This window comes from Galeopterus variegatus, unplaced genomic scaffold, assembly GCF_000696425.1.
Source record: "Galeopterus variegatus unplaced genomic scaffold, G_variegatus-3.0.2 Scaffold4102, whole genome shotgun sequence".
NCBI lineage: Eukaryota > Metazoa > Chordata > Mammalia > Dermoptera > Cynocephalidae > Galeopterus > Galeopterus variegatus.
The window spans coordinates 121,208-149,156 of NW_007730213.1; the positions used below are offsets into that span (position 1 = coordinate 121,208).

The following is a 27,949-nucleotide window of genomic DNA, read 5'->3' on the forward strand; positions in this document are numbered from 1 at the left end:
AAGCAGCTCTGGCCATCAAAACCTGCCTCTTCCCAGCCATAGACTCTTGTTCTGTCTCAGGTGATAGTCCGGAATTAAGGTAAGAGAAGCTGGGGACTTTTGGGGGGAAAGGGGATAGAAATTTGACTGGGAAGAAATGGAGAGGAGGCATCACATGCTTTGCTCAATGAGAAACAATCTGGTTTCTTTGGGTTTTTTGTTCCATTGTGACTATCAACACCTCTGACCGCCCTCCCCCCAACCCCATACTAGGTACCATTTTGCAGAAGTGTGGTAAGCATGTCCATGCAAGCAGACTGTAGTAGACTTGAAGCCAAACTGCTAACTTTGGATTCCGTGCTCAAAGATATTTTTGCAGAAGTTTGGGCAAGTATTTTGAGGTCCACTTGGAGCATTTGGTGTCTATATTCTGTGAGCTGAGAAAGTTGCAAGTTGTGTTTAGTTTTATAATTATGCTCTTCTGACTGCACAGGTGGCCAAGCTTGGCCTTGGGGTTTTGCCTAAAAGAGGCTTTGGCTACAAGCTGGGCACTGATACAGGAACATCTTCAGGAGGCTCCCACCCTGCCTTCAGCCTCAGTGACGTCCCCTCAGGTCCAGCTTCACAGCACCCCCTTCTCTTTGGCCAGATCCATCTCATCAATTCACTCATGAGTCTTACAGAGGGCTCATTTGAGGACTAAGCTGCTCAAGTTTCTCCGAGGAACAGTGGGACACAGTTTTTCATATGACTAAGCAATGATAGTTCTCAGAATTTGAGTATCCCTCAAGTACAGTTCCTCTCCACTGGGGTCTGTGCACAGCCCAGGAATTACATGTGAGCTGGATGTGGAGAAATAACCCCCAGCTTTGCTTTTGAGTGCATGTCCATGTGTTTGGGGAGGAAAAGTGGAGCAGAGGTAGTGCTTGTGGCTTATTCAGGATCCCCAGTTGTCTGAGCCTTGCAAGGTGAAGGGGCTGAAATGTTGCCTCCAACTTTCTCCATCTCTGACGTTTCTTGGCCATGGTCAGTTGGCTTGTGGTCTCTGTGGACTCTACCCAAGGAGACTAGGAGCATTGCTTCAGGGCCCTGATGTCCCAAGGGTCTGGCCAGCTCCTTCCTTGTGGCTTTAGTGGGGTTAGCAAAGAGAGATTGCAAGCTGTGTCAAGCCTGAGCTTAGAGCCATGGCCACTAGCAATTCTGAGAGTAAGAGCGCATTGAGTCTTCCAAAGGTGCTCAATGGGCCTTGCAACAGCCAGCTCAGCCTTCAAGGAGAAGCCCTGAGGGAGTCGACAGGGATTCTGCCTGCATTCCCTGAAGGAAACCAGATGGCCAGTTTAGGGTCCTGGCTTGAGGACCCCTAGGGATTAGAGGCCATGCCCACTCCTACATTTGATAGATGGGGAGACTGAGGCCCATAAAGGAGAAGGGACTGTTAGACCCACCAGGTAGGCAGTAAGGGATGGCAGGAAGAGAACAGACATTGGAGCCAGAGACATCTGGGTTCAAAGCCCAGCTCTGCTACTGCCTAGCTGTGTGTCCTGAGCGGTTTAGTTTACCTGCTCTAAGCCCCAGTGTGCTCATATGTAGAATGGAGATAGTGAAACCTGCTTTGAGAGTTGTAAAGATTGAAGATGATATATGTATAGTTTCTGGCACAGAGTAGATATTCTGTAAACTGTGGCTTTAAAAAGGGCTGCCTCCACACTTATCATTACTTTATAATTCATAACAATTTTGCTTAATTTCTACAACACTAAGTAGCTGAATATTTCATGTACTTTTTTTTTATTGAGGAATAATTTACTTACAGTGAAATGCACAGACCCTAAGTGTATAACTTGGTGAGTTGTGACAAATGTGTAAATCCACGTGGTACCCATCACCCTCATTAAGATGGAGGACATTTCCAACACTTCCAAGAGCTCCCTCACGCCCCTTCCTAGTAAATATCCACCCCACAAGCAACAGCTCTTCTGATCCCTATCACCGTAGGTTATTTACGCCTGTTCTGTGCAAATGGAATCAAACAATATGTGGCCTTTTGTGTCTGACTTCTTTCACTCAATATTTTTGAGATTCATCTGTGCTGTTGTCTGGATTGGTAATTTGTTCCTTTTTATTGCTGAGTAACAGTCCATTGTATGAATATGTCAGAGCTAGTTTATTTATTCTTCTGGTGGTAGACATTTGGGTAGTTTGCATTGTTTTGGTCTGTTATGAATAAATCTGCCATAAACATTCATGTGCAAGTCTTGGTGTGGACAAAATTTTTGTTTCCCTTCACTATATGTACCTAGAAGTGAGATTGCTGGGTCATATGGTAAGAATATGTTTAACTTTATGAGAAGCTACCAGTTTTTCAAAGGGGTTGTTCACATGTTTTTTGAAATAAGGATGCAATGGATTGGATTTTAGGTAGCATCTAGTTATGTTTAGCATAACTGTCAACCAGAGGAAACGGAAGGATGGTGCTCAATCAAAGGCTTATCTAGACAATATAACGCAGTTATGACTTGGGCTAGAATGATTCTGAAAGGAGAACTTTTGTTTGTTTGTTTTATTGGTTATGAATATTCATGGAGTACAAAGCTGATTGTCCCCCCTCGTGCCCAAGATGTGATGGCCAGATCCATACTGGCAGCATGCACCTTACCACAAATTGCGATTATACTCTGTCCCCCACTCAATTATCCACGACCTCCCTCCCCATCCCCCTTTCTCCCACTCCATTTTGTGTCCCTAGGAATGCTCTCTTAAAAGGAGAACTTTTTAAAAAGTCCCATGATCACTGCCAGGTTCCTTCCTAATGTCCCCATCATAACCTGTTGACACTTCTAGTAGAACCATAAAAGACTAGGCTGCAGAATTCACATACTCCAACTCCTCCCTTTTACCCATGAGTAATATAAAATTCAGAAAGGCTATGTGGTTCCTGCAAAGTTACACAGCCAAAGAAAACCCCAGGCCTTCTGCCTCCTAATCTGTTGTGATTTCCATGCATTGTGCTTTCTCTGCATGAAATGGCATTCAGTCAGTCAGCCATTGTCTACTGAACACCTACTTTGTGCAAGGTACTAGGAATGAGAATAAGAAATGCTCCCTGTCCTCATAGCTGTCATTAACTAGAGAGGGAATCAGTCTATTAAACTCTAGTCATTTTCATTATATTCCCAAGAATGGATAAATTAAATACATCTTTAGCCAGAGCACATGACAAGTCAGATTGAGTGGTTGAAGGTAAAGTCCAGACAGACTACTTCCCTAGTAAAGGAGGGCCACAGCATGTCTTGGGTGCCCACTGTGTGCAGGTCCTCGCCTGGATGCAAATGGACAGCCTCTTCCCTCAAGGATCTCACGAGGTAGGATGGGATGATGCTACCAATGCTACCCAAATTTAAGGCAACTCAGCAAACAGCTATTGAGCATCTATTCTATTCAAGGCACTGTTCTAGATGCAGAGGATATGGTGGGGAACAGAGCTGACAATCTTGCAATCTTTCAGGAGCTTTCCACCAAAGCTTCCCAATATATTAGCATAAAAATGCTTTTGGGGAGATCTGCATTTGGTTCAGAATATATCTATCTGGTGGCCTTAGGGCTGGTATTGTTTGTAATTGCTAGTTTCTAAGACAGGGTGGGGATAGGTGCAGGACACCATCTTACATAGATTAGGGCATCAGGAGGAGGTGAAGAATCTAATGTGTTTTTTCCTCTGGCATGGAAGTAATCAAGATGGAAAGCTATGCTTACTATGCTAGCTGAAATTGTCAAGCACCCAGTGGATTGCTTAATCAAGCTCTTCAGGGAAGCTCATGACTACAGGTAGCTCCGGTCTGACCTTGGCTCATTCATTTGGGAGGAAGGCATTCCCCAGAAGGCAAGTTATTCTGCCATTTGTTAAAATAGTCCCAATGACATTTTGCATTTGGTCCACAGCCATCACTTGTGTCATTCACCCACAATGGAAGAAATGAAGAAGACTGTCATCCAGCTGCCCAGAAGCAGCCAGAAGCCTATAAAGACTGAATGGAACTCCCGGTGTGTCCTTTTCACCTATTTCCAAGGGGACATCAGCAGCGTGGTGGATGAGCACTTCTCTAGAGCTCTGGGAAACATCAAGAGCCCCCAGGGGTTGAGCCCTTGGGGCCAGAGTAAAGATGTCATCCTAAGGAATGGTGAGCACATTGTGGGGAGGGGCTGGAGCTCCCTGTCAAGGCTATCATTGAAAGATCAGTTTTTTTTTTTTTTTGAGAGTGAGAATTTTATTTATTGTCATTATTATTGAGACTCTTTAAATTGTTGTATGTAATCATGCCAGGAAAATATAAGAAAATAAAAGATGTAATAAATATTACAATACAAAAAAAGAAAAAAGTAATAGATTAATACTTTTTCATTACACTAATGTATTTTTAAGAAAAAAACATATATTTATATATAATGATAAATAATAAAATAATGATGTTACAGTTTAATAACAGAAAACAATTCAATAAGAAGAGTAAACATTAAAATTGAAACAGAAAGAAAATTAAATTTTAACTATATCATTCAAATTCAGTAAAACATTTTATATATGAACTAATTTTTTTTAAATTGAAACATAGTTGACTGTACATATCTGTGGGATACAGTGTTGAATATCAATACTTGTGTGCAATATGTGATGCTCAAATCAGGATAATTAGTATATTCAACATTATACAATGTAATCGTTTTTGTGGCCCTTTACCAATTCCTCCCTTACCCACTCCCCTTCCCACCTCTGGTAACCTCAGTTTTGTTCTTTTCTTTTGAAAGCTCAATGTATTATTGTGATTGTTGTATCTTTCATTCTTTTTTTTTTTAATTAATTAATTTTTTTTTAGCTCCCACTTATGAGTGAGGACATGCAGTATTTCTCTTTCTGTGCCTAGCTTATTTCACTCAACATAACTTTTTCTAAGTTCATCCATGTTGCTGCAAATGCCAGGAATTCATTCTTTTTTACGGCAGAATAGCATTCCATTGTGTAAATACACCACATTTTCCTTATGCAGTTGTCTGACAATGGACCTTTAGGTTGGTTCCAACTCTTGGCTATCATAAATGGAGCTACGATAAGCATGGGAGTGCAGGTATCCCCTTGACATGATGATTTCCATTTCTTTGGCTGTGTACCTAGCAGTGGAATTGCTGGATTGTATGGCAGTTCTATCTGTAGTTGTCTGAGGAACCTCCATACCATTTTCCATGACGGCTGCTCCAGTTTACAGTCCCACCAACAGTGTAGGAGGGTTCCCCTTTCTCTGCATCCTTGCCAGTATTTGTGATTCTCTGTCTTTTTTATAATCACCAGTGTAATGGGTGTGAGATGACATCTCAAAGTGGTTTTGAATTGCATTTCCCTGATGCTAAGTGATGTTGAGCATTTTCTCATGTGTCTGTTGGCCATTTGTATATTCTCCTTTGAGAAATATCTATTCAACTCCTTTGCCCATTTTTTTAATCAGGTTTTTTTTTTTTTTTTTTACAGTTAAGTTGTTTAAGTTCTTTGTGTATTCTGAGTATTAATTCTTTGTTGGTTGCATAGTTTGCAAATATTTTCTCATACTCTGTAAGTTGGAAAGACCAGGTCTTTGATGTATGTGATGCACTTGGACATGTGTATATTTGCTAAAGGCAAGCTACACTGTTTAGTGGGAAGCCACACCCCTTCTTAGAAGTTTAATATAAAAATGGGCACTGTTTAATCAAATTAGTTCACCTGTTTTATTATTTCTTCAATCATGTTAAATGTTGAGTTCATTGTTAAGCGTCCAATGAGAGCTCCAGAACTGTTCACTATTATCATCATTATCAGGATTACTTATTATCATTGTTGACCTGGGGGCAAGAACACCAGAGAATCCACAGCAAGATAAAGCCTGTCCCATGAGGGGCTCCCACCCTCCTCTCCACTAGTAGTGGATGGCCAGCAGGTTAGCTCAGTTGGTTAGAGCGTGGTGCTGATAACACCAGGTTCCAGAGTTCAATTCCTGTACTGGCTAGCCGCCAAGGAAAAAAACAACAAACCAAAAACAAAACAAACAAACAAACAAACAAAAACCAAAAAGCACTTAATGGATGGCCTGGAGAGCACAGGCAGGGGCCAGAGGGAGGTAGATGAAGAGTCTTGCCTCATCCCTCTCCCACCCTTCACACAGTGAGGGGCATCTACTGCTTACAATTTTTGGCAAATTTTAAGAAATAAACATTGTTGCATCTCAAAGCAGTCACTTCAAGAGAGCTGTGTCTAAATGTACATATCAAAATATCCAGGTTTAGAGGAAGCCAGAAACTAGGCTGGCAGGGGGCTGCAGTAGAATTTTCATAGACCCTAGACACTTTTGCCTTCATGGGCCCCTTCCTCCAAAAAAATATTTAAAATGACAATTTATGACTATATTGATATCAGGGTGAATATAATACAAGCTGGATTCACTTTTTACACATTCACTATCATTATCATATCCATCCTTTTCTTCTGATTTTAAAAGAAGTTAACACATTTTTGTGGGGCCCTAAAAGTATTCATGGGTTACAGACACTGTGCTTTCTGTGCTAATTCACCACCGCCAGCTGGATGTGAATCAATTCCCCTTTACCTTTTTGAAATGTGCAAATAGACCAGGATCCGGTTATTTTAAGAGCTCTATATTGCTGTTGCTGAGAGCACACGTCGAATGCCTTGCTCCCACTGGAGGACATATGTGCCTCCAAGTGGGGCACTTTTGGGCCTCTGCCTGCAATGGAAGAACTCACTTGTTTCCAGAGGCCATCGCTCTGCCTTTGATCTTTGGGTCTGGACAGGGAGTTGTTACATATCGACATACTCACCTTTGCAGAATTTACTTCTCTCCTAGAAATTATTTTTCCAGTCAGGTGACATGATATTCTCAAAGAATCTTGTGGGTTAAGTGCATTAGTCCATTTCTGTTGCTTATAACAAAATACCTGGAACTGGGTAATTTGTCAGAAAACAAAATTTATTGCTTACAGTTTCAGAGGCTGGAAAGTCCAAAGTTCAGGGAACACATCTGATGAGGGTCTTCTTTGGTGGTGGCTTTACAGCAATGCAGGGGTCTAACATGGCAGAAAATGGCACAGCAGAAAGAGAGAAAGATAGCCCCTCATGCACTCTCCTTTTAAAGCCATCAGAACCACGCCTCTGACCACCATTATTAATCCACTCACTGTGGCATGGTGGTGAAATCTAATCACCTCTTCAAGGCCCCTTTCAATTACCTTTCAATTACCGTAATAGGATTTCCCACAATATCAACACTGTCACAGGGGGAGCCAAGTTTCCAATACCTAGAACATTGGGTGACACAATTTAAGCTTCAGTGAATTGTTGAAGGAGGAAGGAAATTCAATCTATAGCAGTTAAGTAAACATGTGAAAGGGTGTGTGGTAGCAACAGGTACTAAAAGAAATAATGCAGAGTTTGTTGTTAAAATGGGCATGAGAGGGTAAGTGGAGGGTAGGGAGATGATGTCCAAGAGTGTGTTGAATAATCAAAGCAGGGGCAGGAATGACTATAATCTTGAGTCATTTTGGGTACTGACATTGGGAAAGAGCTGAGAAATGTGGTATGTGGTATTCAGAAGATCTAACTGGCTTTTCAGAAGGGTCAAAATTCCGGGCACTTAATGCATGGACAAGTATGATGACTTTGGCCATTTGACTCCTTTGATTTATTTCTGAACTCATTGGCTTGGATTCATTACAATCATTGCCTTGTAAGCACCGTCAATCCATGGTCCTTCACTTTCTTTTTCCTACTTGCCTGGTAAAACCCAACCTGGGACAAAACCAGCTCTCAGCCTATTTGCCATATTTCTCTGCTTCATTTTGCAGCAAAACTCAAAAGTGGTATTCGTACACATTCTGTCCTCTTCCTCTCTTCTCATGCACTCTAGAATCCACTCCACTCACACTTTTGTCTTCATTGCTCCTTGAAACCATTCTTATCAAGGTTACCCAGTGAACTCCACTTTCCAAATCCAATGGTCCTTCTCTGCCCTTATCTTATTTGACCTATCAGCAACATTTGGTGCAGTTGATTGCTCCCTCCCCCTGGAGATACCCCCTTTGCTTGGATTCCATAACATCACACTGTCTTAGTTTTCTTCCTGCCTCCCTGGTTATTACTTCTCAGTCTCCTTTGCTGGATGTTCTCCTCTCTCCAACTTCTAAACGTTCCTGGGCCCCAGGACTCAGGTCTCTGTCAGTTCTTTTCTCTATCTCCACTCATTCCCTGGGTGATATCTTCCACTCTCTTGGTCTTCAATGTTGATCAATTCCAAATGCATTTCTACAGCCCAGAATGGATTTCAGACCTGTCTACCCAACTGCCTACTTGACACCTTCACTCCACCTGTCTAAAAGGAATCTCAAACAAAACAGATCCCAAACTGAACTCTTAATCTCCCCTCAACCTGCTCCACCCACAGCCTTCTCCATCTCAGTAAATGGCAGCTGCATCCTTCCAACTACCTGAAGTCATGTTTAACTCCTCTCTTTATCTTACACCCCACATCTAATCCTCTGGGAAATCCTGCAGGTTCTACCTTCAGAATATCCAATATCTGACCACATGTCCCCACCTCTGCTGCTATCGTCATCTTCTGGGAAGCCATCATCTCCCCCCTGGACTACTGTCATAACCTCCTAATTTATCTCACTGCTTCTGCCCTTCCTCATATTCAGTCTATTCTCAAGATAGCAATCAGAATGATACTCTTAAAACAAAAGGCATGTCATAGCAGGCTTCTGTTCAAAACCCTCCAATAGTTTTCTATCTCACTGGGAATTAAATCCAAAGACCTTAACAGAGTTTTACCTCATCTGGGCCCCTGTTATCTTTTTCTTCTTTTTTAAGTTTTTTAAGAGTTATTTTTATTTATTTATTTTTTTTGTGCTATCTTTCTGATCTCATCTCCTACTGGCTCACCTAGTCCAGTCTTGCCTCCTTGATATTTGTAGAATACACCAAGTACAATCTTGCCTTAGGACCTCCCTTTGCACTTGGTCTCTCCTCTCCATGGAATGTCCTTTCCCAAGATATCTGCATGGCTTTATCTTTCTTAACTCAGGTCTCCATCTGAATGTCACGTCTTCACACAGGCCTTCACTGAACAATCTATTTAAAAAATAGAAGCCACCCAACCTGTGACTCTGTCTTCTTACCCTGTTTTACTTTTCTTCTTAGCACTTGTCACCACTGGGCATATCATACGTTTATGTCTTTCTTTCTTGACTCCTCCCTCCCCTTAGACCCTGAATTCCGTGGTAGCAGGGACTCAGTCTGTTACCTGCTGCTTTCCAAGGATGTGGCACAATGCCTGATATGTAAAAGGCACTCAGTAAATATTGCTTGAAGGAATGCAATTGTGGTTTGGATCACAGGGTATTGACCCTCCAGATGGGGTCACCACAGAGAGGGGGTACAGTGTAGTGCACAGCTTTAGAACCAGCAGCCTGGGGCCAGGCCAGCTCCACCACTTACTAACAGTGTGATCTCAGGCATATTGCTTCACCTCTCTGTGCCTTGGTTTACTCATCTCTAAAACTGAATATTATTTAACTATAGGAGGAGCCAATGAGATAATGCATGTCAGATGGCACTTAGTACATGCTATGTACGTGTCACCTATTTTTGTGAGGGTGGTGCCAAGGTCTGACACATGGGTTTGAATGGCTAGAATGGATGAGAGGGCCTGCATTTGAAACATTAGGATCACAGAGCAGCAGGCCTCTCCCACGAGCCTCCAAGTTTTCGGGAGGTTCTGCCATGCGGCTGCTCTAGTGTTTCCTCTGTCTTCTGACTTCACCCTGCATCATTCTGTGAAGCCCCTGCCTGCCAAGGGGGCTTGGGCCTGGCCCTGTTTCTTACCCAAATCAGCCTTTGCAGACCAAACAGAGAGGTTGCTTTCTTCTCCAGATACCTTTTCGGCTGTGCACATTACCCGTGAGAACCTTGCAAATCCCCTGCCTGTGAAGATGTTGCCTCCCTCACAGAGCATGGTGTGGGCTGGGTAAATATTTGTCTGCTAGTTGAGCAAATGAAGGACAGACTGTTTCCCTCGAGGCCTCTCTTATCACAGCCAGGAGGTACGTGTCTCATCAACTCTGCTGCCTCAGGGAGGGCCCCAGGAGACACGGGTCCAGACCTGCAGATGTTCTCACCAGAGATGTCTTATGACATACATAAAGCTTTGAAAATGGTGGGAAATCTGTAAAGTGGCCTTTCATTACTGACCATTCGCATCTTGTCAACTCCTGCAAGCCAACACCGAGCTGCACAGCCCCAGCTAAGCCATACCCAGGAGAACAGGCTCCCATTCATGGGCTCCTGTGGCCAACTCGCCCGCATTCTAAGGGCGCTCTGCCAAGCCAAATATGCGAAGCCCAAACACAGAGACTTGTGTGGCTAGGAAATACCATCAAATTTCCTGGCTTCTTTTCCCAAATCAATGTTATTTTTTAAATTTACTTATGTATGATTTATACTGTCCGTCCTTTGGAAAAGAAAATCCAAATTGAAGATATCTTTGAATTATTTCCCTTTTAAAAGGACTTTGGTGATTTCAGAGTCGGTAACTGGAGAAGCTTCAGTAACTACGATTTCTGGGGGGCATGGGTCCTAGTGCACATCCCATCCCATATTCTTCCTATCCCACCCCCAGCCTCAGGCCTGGCAACATTGCTTAAGGGTTGCTGAAAGAAGGTGAGAGGTGTATACCTGAGCACCCAGAGGTCTGTGATAGCCAGTCTCAAAGGGTCCTGCCTCCTCTCTCCCCTCCCATCGACCATAATCAATGGGTGGGGAAGAACCGCTGGGTTTCTATTTTAGTGTGAATGTCTATATGAGATATACTCGTTCTAGTTGTTTGTGGCCCTGTGAATACCGACAACTTTATGTCTTCCTTTCTAGTAAGGGAGAGGAATCTACACAGATGGATATAGAGTCCTCACTAGGTACCAGACGCCATGCTAAAATTATTGCATTTACTTCAGTCCTCAAAACCCAGTGTGACTTATAAAGTTCAAAGACAGACAAACCAAATCTATGGTGTTGGAAGATAGGATAGCGGTTATCTCTGCTTGGTTAGTGACTGAGAAGGGAGCCAAGGGGGCCTCCTGGGGTGGTGGTCAAGTTCTGATGCACGATCTGAGTGCTCATTACCCAGTTTGTGAAAATTTCCCCAGCTGCACATTTGTATTTGTGCATTTGCACTTGTGCATTTTTCTTTTCTTTTTTTCTTTCGGTGGCCAGCTGGTACAGGGATCCAAACCCTTGACCTTGGTGTTACCAATACCATGCTCTAGCCAATGGAGCTAACTGGCTAGCCCTACTCATGCATTTTTCTGCATGTTGGTTGTACTTTGCAAAAACACTTTGCAGTGAGTACTATTATCCTCACTTTGCAGAGGAGGAAACTGCAGCCCAGAGAGGGAAAGTGCCTGGAGATGAGTCACACAGCCAGTGAGTGACAGAGATTGAAACTCAGATCTGTCAGACTCCAGAGCTAATCTCTTGACTACTCCACTGTCCTGCCTTTGTAGACCCTGACAGCTTCAGCAGGGGGGTTAATACCCATAGAGACTAGAATCCTGTTTATAATGGCTAACACTTACTGAGCACTTTCTGTGTGCCAGGCTTTTTGCTAGGGTTTGTCACATTGAATCCTCACACCTACCCTATTAGTTAACTCCTACTGTGTCCATTTTCTCAGTGAGAAAACCAAGGCTCAGAGAGTCAAGTGACCTGTCCAAGATCCCACAGCTACTAAGGGGTGGCTGTAGTATTTGCCACCAAATGGGTTTGATTCCAGATCCTGAGCTCTTAGCCACTCAGCTTTCAAAATACTAGTGCATGTTCTGTACTTGGTCTCCATTTTCAGTTGGGAAAAGGAACCTGGATATTCAGCAAAAGACTAGGTACCCCAGGGAATTGACTATGAAGGAAGAGGTGGGACTAAGCAGGTTCCCCTAGTGCCCTGGCACAGGACTGTCTCTCCTAAGCTGTCCTTCGGCCTCTTGTGTTATTTTGACCTCAGCTAATTCAAATAATATCCTCTTCGTTTCTGGGGTGAATGAATGACTAGCAAGTGCCACCAGCCAACAGGGCAGAGCAGGGAGAGTAGATGTGTGCAGATTGGGCAGGCCAAAGTTTGGACTTTCATGGTGCAGGATGTGTGTGTGTGTGTGTGTGTGTGTGTGTGTGTGTGTGTTCAAAGGGTTCTCAGTTTCAACTTCATCATAAAGCAGCATTTGTGGAGAGAGGCCGGGGATAATTAGGTGGGGGATACGGGGTACGATCACAACTTGTGGTTATGGGCATGCTGCCAGTATGGATCTGGACTTCACGTCTTGGGCATGAGGGATGACAATCATCTTTGTATCTCATGAATATTCATAACCAATTTTTTAAAAAGCAACATTTGTGTTAAAGACACAGTCAGAGAGGGGAAAAGGAAGGAAAGAAGAAAGGATGAATGGAAGGAAATTAGGCAATTATGGATTGGTTGTTCACAACTGTGACTCACCTTTTGGGAAATTTATTGGTGAAGTCATTTCTTAAGTTTTTGATGTAAACCTTTTCTAATTACAAAAATAATATTTGTTCGTTTTTGTAAAAACTTAAAAAACACAGATAAGCATTCAGCAAAAACCACATGTGTATCTATACACACATACTAATTTTAACAACATGACATCATTTTATACATAATGAGTCATAACCTGTTTTTTTTTTACTTGACAATAAGTCATACATATTTCTCCATGCCAATACATGCTCCACTACAACATTATTTTAATGGCTTTAAAGTATCATTTTATAGATATACAAAATTTATTAAAGTGTTTGGACATTTAGGTTGCTGCTCATCTTTCACTATATTATAAATGCCACTTTGAACATCCTTGTAGCTAAATTTTACACTCATCATTGACGATATCCTTAAAATAAATTGCTATAAGTGGAATGCCTGGGTCAAGTGTTATGTGCAAATTTTAGGGTTTTGATATGTACCAACAAATTGCTCCCCAGAAAAGTTATGGCAATCTGCCACCTTTCCAACCACGGAAGCGTGTGAAAGCGCCCAGTTCACTGCATTCTTGCAACATTGGGAAGGCATAGCCGGTGAGAGCACGAGGTTTGGAATCAGATAGCTCTATCACTTGCTAACTGTGTGGCCTTAGGCAAGTTACGTTAACCACTCAGTATTTTCTCATCTGGGTTGCTGTGAAGATCACATGAGATATGTATGCAGAGTGCTAAGCAAAGTGCCTGGCCCACAGTAAGTGCTCAGTAAGGAAAAGCTATTCTGTATTTACGAATTGTTTCTGCCCCCCTCTGATATATTTATTATTCCGTGGGAATGGACACAGACTGAGCAAAGGCTTCTAAAACCTCTGTTTTATAACCAATATCTACTCCATCCTCCACACCAGCCCTGAACTGCTGATGCTTCTGCTGCTGTTGTGGGTTTCTCAGCTCAGTCCTTTCTGTCCCTCCCTTCACTGTCACTAGGTGACTGATGGCAGGGAGGAGTCTCAGGTCTCATCCATTAACTGCAGTTTCACTTTTTCCTGGGCTAGTTACATTGAATGTTGCAAACCAGTAAAGAAGGAAACCCAAAGTGGGTTTATGAACTGAAATGATTAATAACAACAACAGCAACAACTACCACTTATTGAGTGCCTATTGTGCAGCAGGCACTGTGCTAGTCCCTTAACGTGGATTGCCCCATTCAATCTTACCACAGTCCTAACAGGCTCACAGGTGGGAGGGGACTTTCTCAGGGTCACACAGCTAGGAAGTGGCAGATCTGGGATTGGACTTCAAGCCTGTCTGACTTTACAATCTGTGCTCTTAGCCACCTTGCATGCTACTCTCCTCAATATAGAAAGTTTCAGTGGGGAGGTGTGTGTGTGCGCACACGTGTGAGAGTGCATGTGTTTGTGAGTGTGTACCTGTTTGCAACTGTGCACGTGAACAGTATGGTTTGTGTGTAATCATGTGTGTGCACACGTGTGTGACTGCATGTGTGCATATTCACTAGAAAAAGATTTAGTCAGGGCCTACTATGGGCCAGGTACTATGAAAGCTCCTGGGTATAACATAGTGAACAAAAGAAATATGATCTCAGCCTTCTTGAAGCTTACTGGATAGTAATATTTCCATAGCAGTAATCCTGTAATTTCTTCATTCATTCATTCCCTGTCGGTTTTTGGCCACTGTTGAGGAAAACTGACAGTGGATGAATGAATGAATGAAGAAATTACAGGATTACTGCTATGGAGGAAATAAACAGGGAGTAGTCACAGAGAGTAACAGAATAACAAATTTTAGGTTGGAGGTTCAGGGTGGGCCTTTCTGAAAGGATGACATTTAAGTTTGTGTGTCCAGAAACTAATCTGGAATAGGGTGTCAGGGCCACCATGCAAGGATAGAGTGGAAGAAAGATCCTCTGGGGTGGAGGCAAATATTTCAGTTTCTAGAGGTGATTTCTAGAGGTTTCTGGGCCTCCCAGCAATGTACATGGGTAAGATGAAGCTGGCGTCTCTGGGGGTGCTTGGAAGGCAGGGGCAATGGCCTGCCAGTTTCACCCTAAAGGAGTAGAGAGGTAAATGGAGACTAGCACTCTCTGGATTGGGCGTAGTCTTAGGACAGGGATGGGACTAAGAGGTAGGGTCTATTGCCCAAGGTTGGAGTATATGGAGTGGAAGCCTTTTGTATTCCTACTGAAGGAAAAATCCTAGCCCGGCCCAAGTGTCCCTGAATCAAAGCCTTCCGTGCCCGCTCTCCATTCATTAATATAGTTTGGTATTTGAGAAGGCAGCCAAGTTTCCTCTGGGGCTCCCTCTCTCACTTCCAGAGGTAACTAAGAAGGGCACCTGGGTAAGAAAAACGTCATCAGGGCCACTTCTAACAACAGCAGCAGTCTTGAGCCAGTCCAGGCTATGGTTTAAGATGTCTTCACCCATTTACAGGATAGATGGGCATGGTTGCTGGAGCAGTTGGCCCAAGAATCCTGAGAAAGAGTGGCCCATCCAAATTCAGGGTCTCCACTCCATAGTCAACCAAACCCAAGGCTAATCTAGAAAGGTGGGTGTCCATTGGCCACCCAAGTCCCGCCATTGGGTTCTGGTGAATTTGGGGTTGGAACACCCTGTGCGTCTCCACAAGCTCCCATCCAAACTGTGCTCTGTTGTACCACACGGGAGCTCGGACAGTGTCACACCACCCACTTCCCTTAACATTTCAGCCAGAGAATTCTGGAAGGGAAGCAAGTTAAGAGAAATATTCAAAATACTCTGGGGCTCTGCCTTCACCATTTCAAATGTTCAGTGCCTAGGTCATATGTATGAGATCTGTAAGGCGAGTTCAGATGGCAACTGCCCTATTGTCAGAGGCTAAACTTTGTTTCTAAATTGTGCTTAGGACATGCAGTAACCTCATTCAATATGAAGCAGACAGTGATTATACCGAATTAGCTTAATCACTCTATTTGTGCCACGGAGTGCCCTAAATTGTTGCTGGCCTGAAGATAAAATTTTCAAAAGTAGCATTCACCTCCAGGAACACATCTTAATATATTTCCTTGCCCTTGGTTTTATCAGAAGAGGCCAATGCCATCGCTAATTGGGAACAGTGTGAGATGCCGGGCAGAATGTCTGTGTCACGTGGGCTGGAGCTGCTTTTGTTCTCATCATCTGTACACACAGAAAGCTATGCAGGTGGGGGTGGGCACTCCAGTACAAAATGCAGTCAAATTGAACATTCAGGAGAGCTGGGATGGGTGCACGTGGAGGGAAAGGTGGCCAGTCCCAAACAGCCTCTCCAGCCAGCCAATCTTCCTTTGTTCCACACCCATACCCCCCTTTATTATCTTGGATAGAAGAAAGGCTCCAAGCCTAAAGCACCATCTGGCAGAGCTCTTCCTTTCCTCCCCTCTTGCCAGAGTGCTGAGAATGGGGAAAACATACATTCACATCATGAGCTACCCTAGACATTTGATGTCTCAAGTTCAGCCACTATCATAGGCACAGTTAGAATAGTGTCTGTGGGACCAAAGGAGACTCCATCCCTATTAGCCAGTCCACATGAACTTTGCAAGAAGAAACAGAGTCACCTCTTACCCCTGAGCATTCTGAATTTACAGGATGAGGTCCAAGCAACTACTTTCTTATCCATCACTCATCACTCCAGCCCAGTTCCCTACGTGGCTAATCAGCTTGACTACCTCTGTCTGGTCTTTTAATGTCCCTGAGCCCCTGATTTCTCTGGAAAATGTGATTTCAACCCCTAGAGTTGTGTGAGTGGCCAACATAGACAAGCATTAAGCCCTTTATAAAGTTCTGTGGAGTCCTCCTATTTGGTATATTTAAAACACCAGCTATAAAATAAAGCTAAACAACAGCAGCAACCAAACATGAATCAAGAACTTTTATTTCTAGAAGTTTCCTTAAAGAGCTAATTGGGGAGGGAGGGGAGATAGGGAGAGATTGGAAAAGGAGCATAAAGGATATGTACAATCTGTAACAATATACATACTAGTAATATTGATTTGATCAACATATGTCAACATTGAATCCCCAAAATATGTATAATCAATTATGATTCAATAAAAAAAAGCTAATTGGACAACAGAGCAATTGCAATGTAATTAATATAAGTGAAAAAATGGAAACAACTGAGGTGCCCACAAGTATGACATTTGGTAGGTATGTTACTGCCTTATGACAGAATACTGTCCAGCCATTTAAAAAGCTCATGCTTGGCTCTATTCACTGCTATAGGAGAATATTCATGATATTTTAATGAAGCAAAAGGAGCTTAAATAACTATGCGTGTTGTGAAAACAATGCATTCATGAATAGAAACAAATCCTAGAAAGAAAGTACATCTAAAGGTGGACAGTGGCTGTTTCTGGATATTATGATTAAGGTGACATTTAAAACTTTTTCTATGTTGTTTTCAAGTTCAAAAATATAGTAAGTAAAAAAATATATAGTACATATAAAAATGTATAGTAATATATAAAAATATGTAAGAAAAAAAATAAGCTACTTTCATTTTGAAAATAATAAACACCTAACATGTCTTCTAAATCTTTCCTTCCCAGATAGTGACATGCCTCCAAATCAATGGCGTATCTCTCCTCCATGGACAAAGCCACAGCCAGAAGTATCTCTTGCAAATGGTGTTGCCAGCCGCAGCTTGAATGTGCCTGATCCCGTGGCTGTGGCTCAGTTCCCGCACTCCCTGACTGGGAGCCCCTCCACTCAGCCTGCGGAGCTGTGGCATTTATCCTCCCTAGCCAGCCCCAGCTCCCCAGAGCCTTGCTACCCTCATGCAATCCTCTCTGGGCACCTGGCTCCAGAGCCCCGTCCTGATGGGAAATGTGAGCCCCTCCTAAGTCTCCACCATCGAGACAAATGCTTAGCTCGTCCTCAGGAATCTGCCACGAGAGAGGATTACAACCCTGTCCAGATAGCTGGAAGCACGGGATTGCTCCTCAATCTGCCTCCCGGCTCAGTCTACCGTAAGGAAATACCTACAGATACTTGGAGGATTGCCTCTGATTGGTTGCGGTTGAGAGCGAGTTGGCATGAGATGGGGTGCTGATACTAAGTGCTGCCATTCCAGACATGGGGCTGTTGAGGGATGGAATGTTCTGCTTAAATGTTCCATATATCTTCACTAAGCTTCATTGACATTTACAGTTTAATGGCTAAAGGGTTACGTAGATAGCTAGCCAGATGGACTTGGCCTGAAATATTTACCCCAGGCTGTTGACTTTGCCTTACCCTAGAAAAATGATGGGCTGCTGCCTAAAATCGCAGGGTCCCGCATTTACCTTGTTGGGAGCCACTAAATAATCCATTTACAGAACAGAGCTCTGTGATGTACCTATGAGCTCAAACTCTATCCTCCAAATGGGTTGGCAACTTGCAATGATGCCAGATCCTGGGCAAAAACAAGGGCAATCTATACCAACCATCTGCTCCACACATTAAAATTCAAAGGGACTATAGAAGCAGCCCTATTGCTGCCTGGAGATGTAACAGTGCCTGGCTGTCTGTGGCTCACTCCTATGCACTGGGCTCCTCCTGCTTGGTTTCCTTTGGGTTCCTGCTCCCTGACCACTATCCCTCCCCCTGAGCTAAAAACACCCTTAAGGCTGACTCACTTCTTCATTCACTAACTCACCCAACAAATATTTAATTAGTGCCAACTTGATGCAAAATACCCATCAGAAAACAAGACTCTCTTCTTTGTAAAAGGATGGGAAAGTATTGGCCTGAATTATACTTTCACCAAAAAAGCAATCCGCTCTGATGCAAGATTTGCCTTTCATGTGAAATACTTGTAATAATATATATTTTATAGTTTTGTGGGGCCAAGTCTGCATCCTCTGGCATTCTGTACTCTGAACAAGTATATAATGCCCAAAGGGTATGTTCAGCATAGCCTAACCAAGTCAGGTACTGTGTTCCATCCTAATGCTGAAAGCAAACTTCTCATTAAAATACCACTCTGTCATTTCTAGAGTTTGACTAGGAATGTACTTAGAGAGTAAATCATAAAAATGTCATGCTTGGAAAACTTGTGACAATTTCCACCCTTGCACTTATTTTCAAAAATCTTCTCCTACTGGATTCAGAGGGAAAATTAGTCCAACTGTGTTTATATATGCCTGTATACACACACACAGCAGAGCCCTGTCTCAGTGGTTGCGTGGAACAGAAATCATCACCTGCCAAACGTAGCAACTCTATACAGTTCAAATCCAATTCAGCAAATATTTAGTAAGCATCTACTCTAAGCCAGGCACATCTTGGCAAAACTATTTGGCAAAGCATTATCCCGTTCTCAAAACCTGTAGACACATTCACAAGGAAATGTTTATCACCAAAGACTGCTGCAACCTCTTCACACTCTCCTGCTAATGTTGTGATCAGTTGTATTAATTAGTGACTGACAGTCCAGGACCTGTTGAGGAAGTCAGTGACCCTTAATCAGGAACACTGCCTGGAAGATGGGAACAAGGTCCAAAGGGGCTTTAAAACAGAAGCTTTTCTGGTTTTTTTAGCACCTGATGAGAGAAAATATGCCAGTTTTCCAAAAACTGAGGGGCAGGCAATTTGGGACCTCTAGGATGCTGCTAGGCACTTTCTAACCCAGCTCCAGAGATTCCATTTCCAATCACGTTTTCTTCTTCTTTTCTAGATAAGAAAATACATGTCTCCCCCAACCGTGGACCTGCCAGTAGTAGCCTTGCAAATGAAAGTAGGTATCTGGTCAGCCTTTGATAGTGTGTCTCTTATCTTGAGAACAAACCGGAGGAGTGTGCGGTGTTAAAAACCAGGGTCTCCAGCAGCTGACAAGAGCTTTATTTGTATTATTTAGTATTTTCATAGATAGAATTTGTTTGATCTTAGTCTCAAAGAACCCATGCACTTCATCTCTTGTAAAATTTCTTGAATGTTTTCTTATTTTGCTATAGAAACAACTCTACTGAGTTTTTTGTTTTGTTTACCTGAGCTGGACTTAACTGAGGTAACCAAGGTGAGTCAGAAAAATGAACAAATTCATGAGGATCAGCTTGCTCTGTCCCAGATGTTCAGTTTTCAGCCTAGCACAAAGGGCCACCCCACGACTCTGCAGTCAGGGAAAATATCAACTGAGGCCCAAGGCCGGGACTCTGGGCTCCACTCAATTTGAAAGTGGTGTCAATAGGAACTTCCAAATGAGGACAATGTGAGTGGAATGACAGGGGTTCCAATCCCAGCTTCGTTACTTACTAGCTTCAGGAACTTGGTCACATTTCTTAACCTGTCCATGCCTCAGTTGCCTCACTTGTAAAAATAGTGCCCACCTCATAAGGTTTCTGTGAGAATTCAATGAAATAATGTACACAAATGCTTAGAATAATCCTTGGCGCATAGTGAGCCATCAAAAAGTGTAAGACTTTAGGCCGGCCCGTGGCTCACTCAGGAGAGCACGGTGCTGATAACACCAAGGCCACGGGTTCGGATCCCATATAGGGATGGCCGGTTTGCTCACTGGCTGAGCGTGGTGTTGACAACACCAAGCCAAGGGGTGAGATCCCCTTACCGGTCATCTTTTAAAAAAATAAAAAATAAAAAATAAATTTTTTAAAAAAGTGTAAGACTTTTTGGAGGGCATCCTCCATGCCCCAAGCTGTGCTCTGTGCTGTGTGTTTAAGAGAGGAGCAAAAAGAAGGACCACCACCACAGCCCCTGATCTCAGGTATTCTACAGTCTAGTGTGAAGTTGGGGGAGGGCAATATATGGACCCCCACTAGAATGTCAGCTCCATGAGAGCTGAGACTTTGAGAGGTGTACTGCTATGTCCCTAGCACCTGCAGCAGCACCGGGCACAGAGGCCCATACATTTTTGTTGAAATAAATGAATGAATAAGTGAATGCTAGAAACAATAAAGGAGCATTTTAAAAGAAAATGGTAAAGAAATATCTGCCAATATAGTAAAAATTATTCTATTTGACGCCCTTGTGTAAGACAAACAAATGAAACAAAAACCAACCTCAGTGATTAATTGGCCATGCCCAAGTGAAGAGTTGCATTTAGGGCTGGTGCAAAAGCCTTAGTATGGCTGAGTCAGGCTTCACGTAAGTCCCTGCCCAAGGGAGTGAGCTCTGCTGGCCTTCTAATTTATGAAGGCGGGACTGTGATGTCTCCTAAGCACTTGTTAACAGTTTCTACATCTGTTTATTGTAAGTCTTGGAATTACTCAAAACTTGATGCTTTACAATGCTCATAGGGCAAAATTAACAGCAACGTTTATTGGATGTTGACTATGAGCCAGATACCGTGTACACCATCCTGCTCAGTCCCCATAATTACTTTGTGATAATGTTGACGAGTATCTCTGAGGTAATTTACACAATAGGTATTCAATAAACAGCGGTTGAATGAATGAATATCCCCATTTTATAGATGAGAAAATTGAGTCTCAAAGAGGAGAAAGGACTTGTCTTAAGATCACACAGCAGCAAGAAACAGAGATAGTATCATCTCTTTGCTCTCACATTGTCATAAAGTCATCAAAAATAATTCCAACCTATCAATTAAGAAAAAATAAGTTAAAAAGAAAAAAATTAAAATGCAGAAGTAGATTAGAGGTTACCAGAAACTGGGGGGAAGGAATAATAGGAAGCTATTGCTTCATGGGTACAGAGTTTATATTTAGGATGATAAAAAAAGTTTTGGAAATAGATAGAGGTGATGGTTACACAGCATTGTGACTGTAATTCATTCCATGGAATTGTATGTTTAAAAATGTCTGAAATGGCAAGCTTTAAGTTACATGTATTTTAACAAAATATAAAAAAAATTCCAACTTAAATCAAGTGTACAACAGTGAAAATTAGCAACTGGTGAGATTATTTCACTGTTTTATGGGTTCCCTGTCTATCTGTGGGTAGGACACTATTGTAGAATAAAAGAAGGGGGCTGGAGAAAGCTCAGGAAGCAAACAAAACAGCCAAGAGCAGTATTACCTTGAAAAAGGGGCAGGGGATGATCTTTTCTTGTGAAGAATAGTTCAGGGGAGGTGGAGAATGGGTACCTGGCTGTGCCAACAGTGTAAAGTCGGCCGTCCTACCACAGTGGCTCTGGGCAGAGGGAGGCAGCAGGCAACGGGGAGAGGGAGGGAGAAAATTCCTAAGACTCCAAATAAAAGGACGACTAATCTCAGCAAAACGCATGCTCTTAAGCACAGCACAAGTTTCCCAATCTTGTCCGATGGTAAGAACCAGCCGGGGAATTTGTCAGTTACCCGGATTTTTCACCCCTACTTCCTGGTCGGATAAATTTCGCATGGGACTCAGTCACCTCTTCTTATGTTTTGTTTTTTTGTTTGATTTTTACATTAACATCATTTTTAAAAATTGGTTATGAATATTCATGAGATACAAAGTTGATTGTTTTGAAGTGAACTGCATGAACCTTTCAGTAGGAATTTCGGTAGTTCTGAAAGATTTCCTATGTGAGGCCCCAGATACATATTTGTCGAAAGAAGGAAGTCAGAGTCTCCTCCTGACCCTCCAGTGTGGACCTAGTCCCCTCATGCGGGCTGGTCATGCACCTATGAGGCAGGGGCCATGAGGAGCAGAAGAGCACTCAGAGCTGGAAGCGTAGTCAGAGAGACCTTGGCAAAAGGCATTCTGGAAGTGAGTGCCACAAACGTTGGTTCTAAAGTTTTTACATTTTCATGAATTTCGTTTTTTGTTTGGGGGGGGGGGTTGTGCGTAGAAATAGACACTGAGCATTGCTTCAACACATAAAAATAAAAACAGTTGATATTGCTGTTTGCCAGACATGGTACTTATAATATATATATTGGGGATATAACAGTGAATAAAACTGTCTTAGTCCCTGCCCTCATAGAGTTAATAGTCTAGTGGGGAAGACATACCATCTCTTCCAAAAAAGGGAAAAAACAAAATATCTGCAAGTTAAGATAAGTGCTATGAAGGAACCATACAAGGTGTTGAAATAGGGCCAACTTCAGATAAGGTGGTCAAGGGAAGCCTCTCTGAGGAAGTGTCATGTGAGCAGGGACCTGAATGAAGTGAGAGATCCAGCTTTGGAAGAGTTAAGGTGGAGATGGATGGAGGTGGAGGAAGCTGCCCCTGCAAAGGCCCTGGGGTGTGTGTAAGGAATAGACAGAAAGACCAGGGTGGCCCGAGTGCCACGCAAAAGGCAGAGTGTAGCACAAGACAAGCTGGAGAGGTAGGCAGGGGCCAAGTGACATAGGGCATTATGGATCATGTTGGGAGTTTAGATTTCATCTTCTTAGTGACTTGGTAAGCCATGGAAGGATCTTAAGTGTGACCCAATTTGCATCCAATAAAGTCACAAAAGCTGTTGTGGGGAGAACAGACTGGAGAAAGGCAAGAATGAAAACAAAGAGACCAGTTAGGAGGCAAGGTCCATGAGAGGATGATAGCCTGGATTAGGTGGCAGCAGCGGAGATAGATACAGTGTATTAGTCCGTTTTGTGTTGCTATAACAAATACCTGAGACTGGGTAATTTATAAGGAAAAGAGGTTTATTTGGCTTACGATTCTGGGACAGCTGTATCTGGCATGGGCCTCCGGCTGCTTCTACTCATGGCACAAAGTGGCAGGCAGCTGGCAGGTACAAGCAGATAACATGGCAAGAGGAAGCAAGAGAGAGGGGAGGTGCCAGGGTCTTTTAAACAAGCTCTCATGGGAAATTATTAATAGAGTGAGAACTCACTCATTAATCCCCCCTCCCACAAGGAGAGCATTAATCCATTCATGAGGGATCCACCCCCATGACTCAATCAGTTTCCAACACTGCCACATTGGGGATCAAATTTCCACATGAGTTTTGGAGGGGACAACACATCCAAACTCCATCATGAAGGTAGATGTATTTGAGATCTATTTGGAAGATTTAGCTCTTACTTGTTAATGGGCTGGATAGGAGTGGTGAGGAAAATGGAAAAATTCAGGTTAGCTCTTTGGTTTCCTGCTTGAGCAACTGGGTGAATGGTGGCACATGTATCACAATGAGGAAGATTAGAGCAGAACTCTGTTTTGGCTGTGGTAAGTCTGAGGTGCCTATAAGACATCCAAGTGGATATATCTTTTGTTTTTTTTTGTTTTTAAAAAAAAAGATGACCGGTAAGGGGATCTTAACCCTTGACTTGGTGTTGTCAGCACCACGCTCAGCCAGTGAGCAAACCGGCCATCCCTATATGGGATCCGAACCCGTGGCCTTGGTGTTATCAGCACCACACTCTCCCGAGTGAGCCACGGGCCAGGCCCTGGATATATCTTTTGTTTTTTTTTGTTTTTAAAAAAAAAGATGACCGGTAAGGGGATCTTAACCCTTGACTTGGTGTTGTCAGCACCACGCTCAGCCAGTGAGCAAACCGGCCATCCCTATATGGGATCCGAACCCGTGGCCTTGGTGTTATCAGCACCACACTCTCCCGAGTGAGCCACGGGCCAGGCCCTGGATATATCTTTTGAACACTTGTATATCTAAGTGTGGAGTTGAGAAGAGAATTCTGGGCAAACATTTGGGATTTATCAGTATGCAAGTGGTATTTAAGGCCATTGGATGTGATTACCTAGGCAGAGGATTTAGATAGAGTAGAGAGGAGGGCGGAGGACAGAGGCCTGGAGAATGCCAGTATTTAGAGGTCAGGGACATAAGGAATCAGCAAAGCAGATTGAAAAGGAGTAGCCAGTGTGGTAGGAGGAGAATCAGGACAGTGTGTTATATAACAGAAACTAAAAGAGGAAAATGTTTCAAAACAGAGTGATCAACTTTGTCAAAGACTGCCCAGAGGTCAAATAAGAGAAAGAGAAATTTCTAATGGATATGGCATCAGAGACTTTTGTAACCTTGTTAAGAGCAGTTTTTTTTATGTGATGTGGACAGAAGCCTGACTTCGGATTGGAGTGGGTTGAAGAGTGAATGGGAGATTAGAAAACGGAGACAGTAAACTTTTTAGGGAAGTTTAACATTGAAGGGATAAAGAGAAATGAGGTGGTAGCTAAAGAGACTAGCGGGGTTAGAGAAGATATTTTTTTAAAAAAGGCAAATATTAGAGTCTAATCGCATGATAATAGAAATGATCCAGTAAAGTGTGTACGAGGATGGATGATGTAGGAGGATGGGTGTGAAGTCACTGAGAAGACTGAAGGGACATGTGTCAGCACTGACATTTGATAGGAAAAGGGGTTTTTCTGCCATTGGAAGTGTACAAAAGGAGAATAAGTACACAGATGCAAACAGACATGCAGGCTTGCTTGTGGGGAGACTAAAGAGTACTAACCTAATCATTACTATCTTCTCAGTCAACTATGGGGCAAGATCATCAGCTGAGAGTGACATTATGGGCTGTTTGAAGAGAGTGGGAAAAAGTATGAAAAAGTCTTCTTGGGCAATGGGAAACAAGCCTGAGAGTAGACACACGAAAGCAGGATTTCTGTGTGCTGATCTGAAATCTGAGCTCATAAATTTCGAGTGGGAACGGTCAGTTGGGTTGTGTGATTTTCACCAGTGACATTAAGTTAATGTAATGCACAGAGAAGGTAAATGGGGAGGTTCCTGCAGCGTTGGGATTTGTGAGCACAATGGAGAGAGAACAAGCAAAAGGAGTTGAGGGTATTTGCAAGTGAATGTTATAACAAGAGACCGTGGTATCTGAGCTGCACAAATAAGGAAATGGAGGCAGATGGAAGTTGATGGGCTAGTGGAGGTTGATGAATTGGAGGTTATGTGACAATGAAGACAGTACTAAGATTTACTTAGTAGTAACAAGAAGACTACAAAGCCGAGTAGGTGGTTGGAGAGTGGATGTTTGAAATTGAGATTGCAAGCATTCTACCAGTGTGGGGGATGGCAAAGTCTAGGGTGTGCTCATGGGAATGAGTGACTGAGGTAGAATGAAGTACAAGGTCATTAGAGATAAGGAGAATGACAAAAATCATGGAAGTGAAGCAAAATAAGAAGCAGTAGTTGTATACAATGCAGGTTCTATTTTTACCCTCATTCACAGATGGGAAAATTGAGATTTAGGAAGATTAAGTAACTTGCCCAAAGTCAAAGTACGTTCCGGAATCGGTTTTCTCCAACGTCTTTAGTCTTACCCACTAAGCTAAGGTACAGCTTGACCATACAATAATTTGACTCTACCACAAGGAGAGACACTGCCTTTTTAACAAAATAATAGCACACATTTTTTGAGCATATATGTGCCAGCCAGTGTTCTAGGAGCTTTATATGTGTTTAACTCGCTTAATCCTCACTAGAATCTTAGGAAGTAATTGTTATTAATATCCCCATTTAACAGGAGGAAAGTGGGGGCTCAGATAGGCTTGGTAACTTGCCCAAGGCCACACAGCCAGGCAGCGGTGAGGCCAGGACTCTAACCTGGGCTCATTTGACCCCAGAGCCAGCTTCTTCATTATGTGCTTGTCCTGTTTTTCAGGATGCTCATCTCCAGAGAGAAGACAATATCCATTCTTTTGTTGAACTCCCATTTGAAGAGAATTCTTTTTTCCAAACTTGCTCATGAGTTTCTACTGTGAATCTAGAGGGTCTAGAGACACCACTGTCCTTTTCTGTTGCTGCCAATAAAGAGCTTTGAATCAGGCACAAGTTTATGCTCTCCCGAAAATTGTGCTCATCTCTTCCTTAAGCTTGTTAAGTGAATTCCCAGCATATAAAATGGTTAAAAGAGCTGTTCTGGGGGTGGCACTTCTGAGGTTCATCCCACCCCCTCACTGCTCCCACTGCCCTTTCACTCAGAAATCACAGCCCCCTCACTCTCTCCCAGCAGGGTCTTTCAAAACAAGACTGACCACTTGGTATCCTATGGGGTTGTCCCACTTTTCCAACTGAATCGAGATACCAGGAACAGCCTGATGCTTTCCAGGCTGTTTCCAGACTGTGGCCAACTTCACTTCTGCCTCTTTTACCAAAAACAAAATGAAAGTGGGGTGGGCAAGACCTGCTGAGAATGTATTGAGGCTGTGGGTTCCTTACATCTTCAAAGTCTGGAAGGGAGGGAGGGGGTTTTGGAAGTAATTGGTTGGGCAAAGGGCATAAAGAAATATCACTATTTGTAAGAATAAATATGCTAATAATAAATTAAAAAAATAAAATTAAAAATAGTCTGGAAGGAAGCTGAAAAGTCTAGCCATGATGAATGAAACATTTTCACTTGGAAAATTTGGTCCCTAATTCTAAAGAAGTGATTCCAAATGGAATTGTTGAGAAATCTGTGAACTTACTTATTGGAAATTTAACAAACTGCCCCATCCCAAGGGGTCTGTGGCTGGAACAGAACTTATTCCATATCCAGGGCATTTCTTGGATATAGTTCCACAAGTTTCTGTCTTCCCTTGCTCTGAGAATGAGGACCCTGGCATCTGTCACCCCACAGGTGTTTGTCTGGATCAGGACGGGACCTTACAGCCCTTCTAAGGGGCCCACCTGGCATTCTCAAACAATGTAACTTCTCCTTTAACTCTTTCAAAGTTACTGACATCTGGGAAATATTCACTTTCTTTTCAGCACCGAACCTTTGGGGCCACCCACGTGGATGCCTGCAGCATCTTTAGTCAAGTTGGAGGAGAAAGGCAAGGCTCCAAGACATGGCAGCAAGACCTCCCTCCAGATGGTTCCAGATAAAATAACAATTTCTCAAAGTTATTCATCTCTGCAATCTGGTAGACAGCCTTGTGTCTAGTGTGAGCTGGGTACCTGCCTGGTGTCAATCCTGGAAGCCCCTTCTGTTAATGTTCCCCACCCACACTCTGCTTGCTCCTGTGTAACAGCTCAGAGGATGAATAATAATAAAACTGTAGGTTTTCGTATAACGCTATTCTGGATTCTAAGTTCTTTCACATTCATCATCTCATTCAAACTTCCCAACAACCCTAGGGTTGGCATTATTATCTTCATTTAATATATGTAGATACTGGGCCGGCCCGGTGGAGCACTGGATAAGTGCGCCGCTTGGGAAGCGCGGCGGCGCTCCCACCCGAGGGTTCGGATCCCACACACAGACCGGTTCCCGCTCACTGGCTGAGCGAGGCGCGGGAGCGACCCCGAGGGTTGCGATCCCGTTGCCGGTCCCTGGTCTGGTACGGGGGCAACACTGAGGGTTGCGATCCATTGCCGGACACGAAAAAAGACAAAAGACAAAAAAAAAAAAAATATATATATATATGTAGATACTGAAGCTTAGAGAAGGTAAATGACCTATACACAAGATCACATAGCCAGGAGCAGAGCCAACACTGAAACCCAGGCCTCTGAGCTTAGGGCTCTTTGCTCTCCAGCATAATACTCACCATGGGTTAATATCAGGATGGCTCTTGAATAGTCTTC

General features: G+C 43.1%; 1 protein-coding gene across 1 annotated transcript; it reads left to right on the forward strand.

Annotated features, from left to right (window-relative positions):
• On the forward strand, positions 1-27,329 carry VGLL1 (vestigial-like family member 1). The gene is made up of 5 exons (XM_008586753.1): positions 1-79; positions 3,919-4,157; positions 17,145-17,564; positions 19,253-19,312; positions 27,131-27,329. The coding sequence occupies exons 2-5, from the start codon at positions 3,944-3,946 to the stop codon at positions 27,175-27,177; spliced, it is 741 nt and encodes a 246-aa protein (XP_008584975.1). The 5' UTR covers positions 1-79; positions 3,919-3,943; the 3' UTR covers positions 27,178-27,329.
• Positions 27,330-27,949: the final 620 nt, after the last annotated feature.